Source organism: Lethenteron reissneri, chromosome 69 (genome assembly GCF_015708825.2).
Source record: "Lethenteron reissneri isolate LAM-NWPU_2019-01 chromosome 69, ASM1570882v1, whole genome shotgun sequence".
Classification (NCBI taxonomy): Eukaryota; Metazoa; Chordata; class Hyperoartia; order Petromyzontiformes; family Petromyzontidae; genus Lethenteron; species Lethenteron reissneri.
Genome location: NC_083847.1, coordinates 10,496,587 through 10,508,550, shown reverse-complemented (window position 1 = coordinate 10,508,550; position 11,964 = coordinate 10,496,587). Strand labels below are relative to the sequence as shown.

Sequence of the window (11,964 nt, the reverse complement as noted above, 5' to 3'; positions counted from 1 at the left end):
ATAGTGTAATATATAGTAGTGTACAAGCATGTAGTATATAATAGTGTATAATGTAGTGTATAATGTAGTGTATAATGCAGTGGTTAGTGTAGTATATAGTGTATAATGTAGTGTATCGTAGATGTATGTGCTGTGCTAATTGGAGGTTCCGCATTTTGCTTCCCAAGTGCACCAACTTAGCCTCCCATCGTGCCGCCCTCTTGCTGGGCATCATCGTTCACTCAGACTCAACTCCTCCCACCAACTTTTCGCGTCATCACGTCTACCACAACGTCATCGCGTCTACCAGCTCTCATCATCACGTCTACCCACCATCGTCATCGTCCCCGAGTCAACACGTATAATCGTCATCACGTCCACCACTCGTCACATCTACCCACCACACGTCATCACGTCCACCACTCGTCATCACGTCCACCACTCGTCACGTCCTTGTGTTTACCAATCGCTTCGGGGTCGCCACTCGAGGCTGCTGCTGCGGGGAAACCGAGAGGAGGGCGAGACCCGGTGGGTGGCTCCTGCTGCTCCTGTTGCTGCTGCTCCTACTGCTGCTCCTCCTGCTTCTGTTGCTCCTCCTGCTGCTGCTCCTGTTGCTGCTTCTGTTGTTCCTGCTGCTGATCCTCCTGCTGCTGCTCCTCCTGCTGATCCTACTGCTTCTGTTACTCTTGCTGATGCTGCTGCCCTTGCTGCTGCTGCTCTTGCTCCTCCTCCCGCTGCTGTTCCTCCTCCTGATGATCCTCCTGCCCCTCCTGCTGATCCTCCTGCTGCTGATCCTCCTGCTGCTGATCCTCCTGCTGTTGCTGCGCAAGCGGCGCGCGGGGGCGATCCACATTCTGCTCCTCTGTTCCTTCTCCTGCACCTCATCATCTCTCTCCTCCTGCACATCATCCCCCTCCTCGCACTTTCCCAGTGTGTACCCACGCCTAATACCATTGCGGTTTATTTGCGCGGACAATCGTGTAGAATCCGAGGTTCTCAGGAGTTTTTATGATGACTCCTCTACTTACGAACATTCGACTTACAAACTTTCAGAGATACGAACAAACCTGGCAGTATGTCCAGTTGGCCGAGAGTCATAAGGTCAACTGCTGCGCATAGGTGGTGGTGGCATCTACTTCTACAGAACATGAAGAACCAGTGGCATCTACTTCTACAGAACATGAAGAACCAGTGGCATCTACATCTACAGAACGTGAATAACCAGTAGCATCTGCAGAATGTGAGGATCCATTGGCATCTGCTTCTGCAGAACATGAAGAACCAGTGGCATCTACATCTACAGAACGTGAAGAACCAGTGGCATCTACATCTGCAGAAATTGAAGAACCAGTAGCATCTGCAGAATGTGAGGAACCATTGGCATCTACATCTGCAGAAAGTGAAGAACCAGTAACATTTACATCTGCAGAATGTGAAGAACCAGTAGCATCTACATCTGCAGAATGTGATGAACCATTGGCATTTACATCTGCAGAAAGTGAAGAACGAGTAGCATCTACATCTGCAGAATGTGAAGAACAGTGGCATCTACAGCTGCAGAATGTGAAGAACCAGTGGCATCTACATCCACATAACGTGAAGAACCAGTGGCATCTACATCTATGGGACGTGAAGAACCAGTGGCATCTACATCTGTAGAAAGTGAAGAACCAGTAGCATCTACATCTGCAGAACGTGAAGAAACAGTGGCATCTATATTTGCAGGAGATTATACAACTTTTAAAACCATTCCCCGTGTTTAGTGTATATGCCACAAACAACGTGTTTGGAATCTACAGGAGTAAAGTTGAGCATTACGAGAAAATCGACTTACGAACAGATCTTTGCAATCCAACTCGTTCGTAAGTAGAGGAGTCTTTCCCGTAGCAAAGCTCCGCTGAGCTAGGACGATTATTATTTTTGTTCAAAGGGCAATTCGGACCGGTAGACATAAAAATATTCCACACAATTTAAAGAATTTTTTACTTAATAATAACCGCAATTATTGTGTAAGATTTACATTTTCGCACTTAAACTCCAATAAGTCAGTTTAAGTGAGGACAGAGAATGGCAGATTGTAAATGCCAAGAGATATCAGAATTTAAATAATCAGAAACTTGCATTTGACAGCTCAACGAAGTAGTGGCTTATGTAGAAATGTATGGCAGCCAAATAATCTAAACGCGTGACGTCCACCGAGGCTCTCCCTTTTTGGATCGCGGAAGTTGCCCTCCCCCCCGTCAGACAAGAAGCTGCAGAGAAGATCCCTGGGCAGGCAAGATGCCACGCAGAGCCAACGTGCGATGGGAAGACATCGCCGCCGCTGCTGCCGCCGCTGCTGCCGCCGCTACCGCCGCTGCTACTACTGGTGCTCCCGGTGAGTGGTGTCTCTGCGTTTTGCTTCCTTCTCGCCACAGAACTCTCACTGAGTTTGACGCGTCGCACGATCATCGTTGTTGTCATCACAGCTGTCTCTCGCTCTGTGGCGGAGATGAGATATCAGCAACTCCAAATGTATCGCTGTGGAAGGATCTTGCCGCTGCCACTTCTGCTGCTGCATCTAAGCTGGAGCCAAAGGGGTGACTCAACGTAGAGAGTTAGAAAAAGGGTTCCGCGTATATAGAAGACGACCTGGTGATGCGGGCGGTGATGGAAAGGAAACTGGCCGCTAATTTAGACATACACACGCGTGATGTTGTTGCGTACGTTATGTATACATTAACCCCTCCCTCTCCTCTAGTCTTGGCACCTGATTCTCTCACAAGTGAAGACATCAGATTTATCCACTTCTCCAGGGGCGGTTTCTTCATTAGGGCGATTGGGCGACGCACCACCAATGTCATTGAACCACAGAGTCACGCTAGCCGTCACTGTCAGCCTCTGGATATAGTCCAATCAGCGTCATGTCACGTTCTGTGGAGTACCGCCTCTTTTTGGGCGATTTCACTCCGGCTGAGAATCGCCCCGAGTGGCCCCATAGACTTACATTGAAAGATGTTTTTTTCGAACGGCGAGCGCTCCAATGCATTCTCTATGGCTTCCGGGAGGGCAAGCCCTAACGTGCTTACGTCATCATACGTGCTAACATCATCATACGTAAGCACGTTTCATCCAACAATATAATTTATCACCACCTAGTGGAATCTTCTTCTTGGTTCTTTCGGTAAAGTCACGTAGAAGGGAAGTAATAAAATAATAAAAATAAAACATAATAAAATTATTCTCACGACGTTTCGGCCACAACGTTCCACTCACTGGCATGGTGCAGTGTGCAGAGTAATGTATGGTGTCGTAATTGTATAGTAAATATATAGCAGTGTGATACACATTAGGGTGGGTAGAATAATACATAGTGTTATATTAAAATGGATAAGGCAGCAACTGCAGCAGCAGCAGCAAATGCAGCAGCAGCAGCAACTGCAGCAGCAGCAGCAACTGCAGCAGCAGCAGCAACTGCAGCAGCAGCAGAAACTGCAGCAGCAGCAGCAGAAACTGCAGCAGCAGCAGCAGCAACTGCAGCAGCAGCAACTGCAGCTCCCTTTGATGCTGTTAATCCTGCATAATGCACATGCATATGCAGTACTAATCACATTCCTGCATTTCCCATAAATATGCTAAATTCCTCTTGATATGCAAATTCATTTGTCAAGGCGCCCAGCTTATATATATGCTCCAAGCTCGTGTGCTGTTTCATTCAGACTCTGTCGCCTCGACGGACCTGGTTTTCACCTGAGGACGGCTGCTTGCGTTGTGGCCGAAACGTCGTGAGAATAATTTTATTATGTTTTATTTTTATTATTTTATTACTTCCCTTCTACGTGACTTTACCGAAAGAACCAAGAAGATGAATTCCTGCAGTCACGAAAGTTTTAAATCAAAATCTAGTGGAATCTTTAATACAATAAACTTGAGTGGTTTGTTTTAATAGTGAGTATAGAAACAAACAAGATGTATTGTAAGAGTCACTTTATTTTTCATTAATATTAAAGAAGTGAAGTTGCCTTTACATGCTTAAGCTGTTAATTTATCCATTGCATGGGTGGACCTTATCCTTATCAATCATCCAGACATTTGCCCCCCCTGAGAGATTTTGCAGGAGCCGCCACTGCACTTCTCTATACCTATATTAAAATTAAACGAGATACAACTAATACTTTAGAACGTAAGACTACTGCAATCATTGCAAATTAATTAATTCTCAAGGCTGAGCAATACCAAATTAAGCCAAGGGCCTCAAAACCACCTAGACTGTATGGGCTACCAAAGATTCATGAAATCGGTATCCCATTATGACCCATAGTAAGTACAATAGGCTCTGCTACATATCGATTAGCAAAATATGTAACTAACCAAATACATCAGTTGGACATCTTCATAAGAAATTCAGAATATCCTGGGAATGTGATTAAAGATATTTAACTTAACTCTAATGATATTCTGGTGAGTTTTGATGTAATTTCTCTATTCACTAAGGTTCCAGTTAACGAGTCACTTACATTACTTAACACACTAGTAAATAAGACAGGTTTACCAACAGATATTCCAAAACTAGCTGACCATTGTCTAAATAACACTTATTTTCTTATGGAAAGGTGATTTCTTTAACAAAAGGAAGGAGCAGCAATGGGCTTTCATTTATCAGTTTATCTCCTGCTATAGCGAATCTGTACGTGGAAAATTTTGAAGCAAGAGCACTTGCCTCAAGTACATTAAAACCATCTTTTTGGTTTAGATATGTGAATGAGACTTTGGTTGTCTGGCCACATGGTAAAGATACACTTAATACATTTCTAAATCATCTCAATGCACAAAACCCAGCCATCCAGTTCACCATGGAAAGGGATGTGAATAACACACTCCCTTTCCTAGATATTTTACTTGAACATGGCCTAAATGGTAAAATAACACACAGCGTTTACTGAAAGGGAACGCACGCTGATGCCTATCTGAATGCATATTCGCATCATCACCCGCACAGAAATTTTCTCTCATCAAGACACTCATACATCGGGCTAAAACAGTGTCAGATGGTGAAAATCTGAGGAGAGAGTTTAAACATGTGTAATGACATCTGCAGAGCATGAAGGTTCCAGAGGTCTGTTCGTAATTCGATTTGTTTACGCCAGATTTTACGCCTGTCGATTCCAAATATGTTGTACGGTGTGTACACTAAACACGGGGAATGCCAAACTTGATTTGAAGCTTTCGTGACTGCAGGAATTACTCTTTCGTTCTTTCCGTAAAGTCATATAGAAAGAAAATAAATTAAATAATACAATACGACGTTTCGATTGCAACACAAACAACCGTCATCAGGTAGAACTAAATTGTGTTGCAATCGAAACAGCGTATTTTATTATTTAATTTATTTTCTTTCTATGTGACTTTACCGAAAGAACCAAAGAGTAACGGGGAATGCCTTTAAAAGTTGTATAATCTCTTGTAGATGTAGATGCCACTGGCACTTCATGTTCTGTAGATGCAGATGCCACTACCGCCATCTATTGCCCGGCAGATGAACTTACGACTCTCGGTCCAAACAGGTAACTAGACATACAGACAGGTTTGTTTGCATCTCTGAAAATTCGTAAGTCGAATGTTTGTAAGTAGAGCAGTCCCTGCATTGCTTTAACGTTCAGACCCTGTGCCCTCCTTACTGGACATCTGTAGAAAAAGAGCTGTGCAGATCATGGGATTAATTTCTCCAGTTATAATAAACTAATGCTGCATTTTTGTATAATAATAAAAATAAAATTATAAGATTTGACATTCACGTGTCTTGATTTTTTTCCCCCGTACAGGAGGAGTGGTCCCTTATCCGACCGTGAAGGCATTGAGTGGTCGTTTGGAGCGTAACCCTCGGAGGCAGACGTGGCTCCAGGTGAAAGAGGAGAGAGAGGAGGACGAGGAGGAATACCGGGGTGAGTGTCTTTACTGTTGCAAAGTTCTGACCTCCGTGCCCAGACAATTTGTGACAAAGAGCTTTATAGCTTATCAGATTCCTCGTCCCCCTCCTCCCCCCCTCCTCATCCTCCTCCCCCCCTCCTCGTCCTCCTCCCCCCCTCCTCCTCCCCCCCTTCTCCCCCTCCCCCCTTTCCTCTTCCCCTTCCTCCCCCCTCCTCCTCCCCCACTCCCCCTCACCCCCCTCACCCCCCTCCTCCTCCTCCTCGTCCCCCTCCTCCACTTCTCCACCTCAACCCCCCTCCTCCTAATCCTCTTTCTCCACCCCTCCTCCTGTAGTCTTAAATAAAAGATACCAATTATTCTGAAATAATAGGAATGGAGGTATTTTATTTAAGACAGGAAACAGGAGCAGGATTTCTCCACAATTCTGGCTAATCGCCTGATGAGGCCTGGTTGTTGTTGTTGTGGATGTCTTTGTTGTAATTACACCGGCGACCCGTCACGGAACTGGAATTGTAAATGTGTGTTGTCGGTTTCACTCTCCTACACACACACATTGCCGGTTTAGTGCTGAACTCGTCAACTTGATTGGCCACGTTTTGTTTACGTGACGAACCCCTTACTGGTTGGCTGTGTCGAATGGTGGAGGGTTTAACGACACAACATTTATACTTATATCTAAACGCGCTCTAACCCTAACAAAATGACTTTTGTTATGCAGCGATGATGACGTCGCTTGCTTCTTTTACGACGTAGACGCGTCGTCGCACTTGATAATTATTATTTTTGTCGTCGACTTCGTTAACAGAGGTGAGGGGTGATATTCATCTCCCAGCCGAGGGAGCTGACATTCAAATTAAAGAGGAGGAGGATGAGGAGGGGCGGAGCGAAGAAGGCGGAGTGGGAGTGGGAGGAGGCCTTCGCATCAAAAAAGAGCCCCTGGAGCCCGATGAGGAGCGAGCGGTTCACGACATCTCCCCATCGGCCTGGCGAGGAGACGGCTGGGCGCCTTCGTCGGGTGTGGCGGAGGTGGAGGTGGAGGTAGAGAATGAGAGCGACGGTGAGTGTGTGTGGGGCATGCCAGTAGTGGCATAGGAGATGTTAACTACCTCACCTGGTGCTCAGGGAGGTCATGGGTTCGATCCCGACCCTGATGAGATGTTAACTACCTCGCCTGGTGCACAGGAGATAGTGGCTTCGATTCCGACCCTAATGAGATGTTAACTACCTCGCCTGGTGTACAGAAGGTAGTGTGTTCGATCCCCACCCTGATGAGATGTTAACTACCTTGCCTGGGGTACAGGAGGTTGTGGGTTCGATCCTGAACCTGACGAGATGTTAACTACCTCGCCCGGTGCGCAGGGAGGTAGTGGGTTTACAACAACAAAATAACACACGACGTATTTCGTCCTGTCGTCGTTTATATTTGAACACCCGCCCACGCGAGGCATAGCAGCGGAGGGCGGACCCGCGAGGCGCTCCGACGAACGGACGCGCGACGACGACGACGATGATGACGACGACGAACCCCGACGGAGGCCGCCGCCCGAGGGCGGGCACGTGCGGGCTCATGCTTGCCCAGAATGCGGCAAGGCGTTCGCGACGACCAAGAGCCTCAGGCGCCACCAGAAGATCCACCTGCTCGTGAAGCCCTACCAGTGCCCTGCGTGCGACAAGGGCTTCGTGCGCCCCTCTACCCTGCGCAGCCACATGTGGATCCACACGGGCGAGAAGCTGCACAGGTGCTCGGCGTGCGGCAAGAGCTTCTCGCAGTCATCGTCGCTGCAGAACCACACGCGGACGCACACCGGCGAGAGGCCGCACGTCTGTCCCGTCTGTGGCAAGGGCTTCATCCAGTCGTCACCCTACCAGCGGCACATGATGACACACACGGGCGACAGGCCACACAAGTGCCACCTGTGCGCGAAGTCCTTCACCGTCGCCAAGTTCCTCAAGGACCACCTGATGACGCACACGGGCGAGCGGCCCTACAGGTGCTCCTTCTGCGAGAAGGGCTTCATTAAGCAGCTGAACCTCGTGTGCCACGTGCGGTCGCACACAGGCGAGAAGCCGCACACATGCCCCGTGTGCGGCAAGGGCTTCGCCTACAAATCGGTGCTCAAGTGTCACATGAGGACTCACAGGGGGAAGATGGACCAACATTAGCGTCCCTCGGTAGGATGAATAAAGTGTAAAACAAAGGCCACTTGACAGTGTTGGACATTTGTGGATTATTAGATAGCCTGGGCTCTTTTCACTTTCGTTTAAAAAAAAATGATAAGACAATACTACAAGATTGCTGTGCATATATATCGAAATAGGGATTATAAGTCCTATGTCATTCACTACCACCAGTACTATTACATTTGACTTCCAAAGAGACACCCAATGACCCACACGGGGCCCTACAGGGTGCCACCGTGTGACGATAAATCAAGTCGGTGCTTGAGTATCACGTAAGGACTCACAGGGGGAGGATGGATCGACACGAGCGGCCTCTGGGATGGATAAAGTATAAATATAAAGGCCACGTGACAGTGTTGGACATTTGTGGATTCTTAGAGAGTCTGGGCTTTTTTTCGGTTTAATTAAAATGAAAAATTATAAGACCAGAGTAACACTACAAGATTGCTATATCTACAGTAAGGTTTCAGAGTATGCGGGAGTAGGTAGGCTCCGTGTACCTCCATGTAAGCGCAATTTTTCATAAGTTGGGGTTCGCCTGTATGAGTATAGATATACATTGGAAATATATACACTCCTATATACTACTATATCACTAGAAACTACTATATGAGTGTAATATATAAAATGTAAGTGTATATACAATTTATATAAATGTACATAAATGTTTATTGAAGTCAAAGTATTGTACAGTAAATGATTCACTAATCATCGGTAGCATCCAAGTCAGATAGAAAATGAGATTATTAACACGAGACTAGAACACTAGATGTTGTTTTGGACACGTTTCTTGCGTGGGCAATACAGTTACATCCCCTCAAATACACATGGCGGGGGGTGATTTGACCCCATGCATGTAGTGAAAGTAAAGTCACAAAGTGTAAGGATGAATTGGGGTGGTCGGTCGCTTATGAGCGGGTCCGCGTACTCTGAGACTTTACTATATATCAAAATCGGGAATATCTTTCCTCGGTCATTCATCGCCACCGATACTCATACGTTTAACTTCCAGAGAGGCATGCGATGACCCACGCTGGGCACTATAGGACTTCTCGAGTGCCACCCTGTGTGATGACAAATCAATTCGGTGCTTGAGTGTCACATGATGACTCACAGGGGGGAGAAGGACCAACGCAAGAGGCCCTTTGTGGGATGGATCTATATATATAAAATCGCGAATCTGTCTGTCTGTCTGTGTGTGTGTGTGTGTGTCGCCGGACCATACGCAGTTTCATTGGACGGCGGTTGCCCCTGGCAACGGGTAGCGACGCCTTCGCCGCTTTCATTGGACGGTGGTTGCCCCTGGCAACGGGTAGCGACGCCTTCGCCGCGGGCTGCAGTTTCATTGGACGGCGGTTGCCCCTGGCAACGGGTAGCCACACCTTCGCCGCTTTCATTGGACGGCGGTTGCCCCTGGCAACGGGTAGCGACGCCTTCGGCGCGGGGTGGACGCCATTTTTAATTCCCCTTAAAAATAGGCGCACGCATTAACACGCGACTCTGACGTTAATTCATCAAAGTTTCACGTCCTCTTCACTCCCCCCCCCACCACAATGTGTGCAATTACTATTATAGGGTCGGTAGATTATAAAATTATAGTGATTAGACAGTATTATTGTAGCGCGGGGGGGGGGGGGAACGGCACCCGTACCCAGCGTCAGCCGGGTGGCAAAATCAGGCGAGGCCGGAGGCTCTGCACGGTGCTAAGCCTCGACACCCACCACGCGACTCTGAGGTAAATTCATAAAAGTTTCACGTCCTCTACAGAGTCGTGAGGGAGGGAGAGCGGTGAGGGAGGGAGAGCGGTGAGGGAGGGAGAGCGGTGAGGGAGGGAGAGCGGTGAGGGAGGGAGACCGGTGAGGGAGGGAGAGCGGTGAGGGAGGGAGAGCGGTGAGGGAGGGAGAGCGGTGAGGGAGGGAGAGCGGTGAGGGAGGGAGAGCGGTGAGGGAGGGACTCAGCCTCAAAACGAGTAACTGGTGTGGCGTATTAACATCGCCACTGGGGAGACAAAGGCGGCCGGGCGTGGTGGATACAAGTCCCGGGCGAAGCTGGGTAGTACAGCTAGTAAAGTATAATATATTAAAGAAAGGCCATGTGACAGTGAGTGTTTTGCCCTTTCTTGCAATAAAGAGGAGGTGTTAAGATCTTCAAACACCAAATAGAGAAAATTTTTGACTTAAAACTTTCGTGACTGCAGGAATTCATAGTCTTGGTTCTTTTGGTAAAATCACGTATCTACGTGGGGTTCGCCTGTATGACTTTAGCGAAAGAACCAAGAATACCAAATAAATACCTTTTTGCAAGGAATAAAGGCCGCATTAACCACACTCAGGACTTGTGGTGAACATGCAAACAAACATGCTCTGATAATTAATACATGCGTTGTCTTTGAAACTGACTGGCCTACACCATAAACATCAGCCTTCTTTATGGCCTAGTCTCACTACCAGCGTCTGACCAGAGATCAACGGCAAAAGGTGAACAGCACAAATACAATGCAAGTATCAGAGCTTTTACCGATACTCTTTTTGACTGTCTCAACACGTGAAAACAAAGTAAATCCGACGAGCTGAGACATGTCTCAAACGTTAATGCTGGTGGGGCTCGGCATAGAGTTATTTTCCCCATGTATGTACCCATACGGCGAACTTCTTTCGCGCCGTTACGTAGTTAACCGTGCTAATCGGAGGTGCCAGGGGAAGGACGACAAATTAAACAACAACAAGCAGTTCTAAAGAAATGAGTTTGTCAATCTGAAAGTTGCATAGCTCCCAGTGGCTTCCTAATATGTGAAGAAAGAGCGTTCCAGACGGCCGTAGAAGAGCATCTGAAAGCACAGTGCGATAATGCGGTGTATAGTTGTGTAGTGTAATGTATAGTATATAGCATAGTATAAAGCAGTGTATAGTAGTGTATATAGCATCTGAAAGCACGCAATGCGGTGACAGTCTTTGTTCGATGGACAGCCAAAAGCCACCACCGCCGCTGCTGCGCGAGGCTGAGCGGAGTTCGCGTGACGACGATGGCTTACGCTCATTTCTTCAGAAATGCTTTCTGCGTTCAAGTTGTCCTGCCGCACCCACGTACGCACCCGCGTGCGTACGACACGTCGATCGGAGGGTGAAAGTGGGGATGTGGGGGGAGGGAGCCATAAGGAGGGGTTTAAAAGGGGAAAGATCGTAACCATTGTCGCAACAGCCCTCTTTTGTGCGGGTGCCTGTATAACACGATTTGCGCTGTCCCTTCTTCCGCCTGTCCCCGTTGGTGAGACCCCCCCCCCCACCCCGCTCGCCGATTGAGGCTTAAGTGTGCGTTGGAGAACGCAAATCTCTACTAGCGGTGTCCTCAGTTCTAGAGCAGCGTGAATGGGGAGGGAAATCGCATCGTTTTTTTTTTGGTGTCGAGTTCTCTCGGCGTTTCGCCTGCCCTAGGAAGTGAAGTGCCTTTGCGTGGTGGTAATAAAAATAAATATCCAAAATAGAGGTTTTGTTTGGGTTAGATCACGTCAATCTAAATGTGTCGTTAAAGCCGCCACCACCCAACACAACCAATTAGTAAGGTTTGTCACTTAACTAAATGTGCCAATTCGTTACTAGTTTAGCACTGACCAGTTGTGTGTTAGAGAGTTTTGTTTACGTGACAAACCTTACTAGTTGGCTGTGTCTCAGGGTGGTGGTGGGTTTAACGACGCATTTATATTGACGCGATCTAACCCAAACTAACCTATGTTATGGATAATATTGGTCGTGAAATCGCGACTGCTACTACTACGTGTTAAACCAAAAATAAATATATATAGTTATATTTTATTGTGTACCGCACGAGTGTTTGAGTAGCTTGGGATGGTAGCGTAGAATTAGAATATTTATTTCTACTGGAGGAAATCCAATGAGCTAT

The 11,964-nt window shown here is 47.3% G+C and overlaps 1 protein-coding gene across 2 annotated transcripts; it reads left to right on the top strand.

Annotated features, from left to right (window-relative positions):
• The first annotated feature begins 522 nt into the window (after positions 1-522).
• LOC133360845 (zinc finger protein 239-like) lies at positions 523-9,838 on the top strand. 2 transcript variants are annotated; one of them, XM_061579742.1, is made up of 4 exons: positions 523-2,356; positions 5,781-5,900; positions 6,692-6,943; positions 7,331-9,838. In XM_061579742.1, exons 1-4 carry the CDS (start codon positions 2,260-2,262, stop codon positions 8,047-8,049), a joined length of 1,188 nt encoding a protein of 395 aa, XP_061435726.1. In that variant the 5' UTR covers positions 523-2,259; the 3' UTR covers positions 8,050-9,838. The 2 variants fall into 2 exon arrangements, with proteins under 2 accessions (XP_061435726.1, XP_061435727.1); XM_061579743.1 differs by having other exon boundaries at positions 524-2,356; positions 7,337-9,838.
• The last annotated feature ends 2,126 nt before the right edge of the window (positions 9,839-11,964 follow it).

Coding starts and splice junctions, on each gene's coding strand:
- LOC133360845 (XM_061579742.1), top strand. CDS start 2,260: ATGCCACGCAGAGCCAACGTGCGATGGGAAGACATCGCCGCCGCTGCT. Junction 2,357..5,780: donor TGCTACTACTGGTGCTCCCG/GTGAGTGGTGTC, acceptor TCCCCCGTACAG/GAGGAGTGGTCCCTTATCCG. Junction 5,901..6,691: donor GGACGAGGAGGAATACCGGG/GTGAGTGTCTTT, acceptor CTTCGTTAACAG/AGGTGAGGGGTGATATTCAT.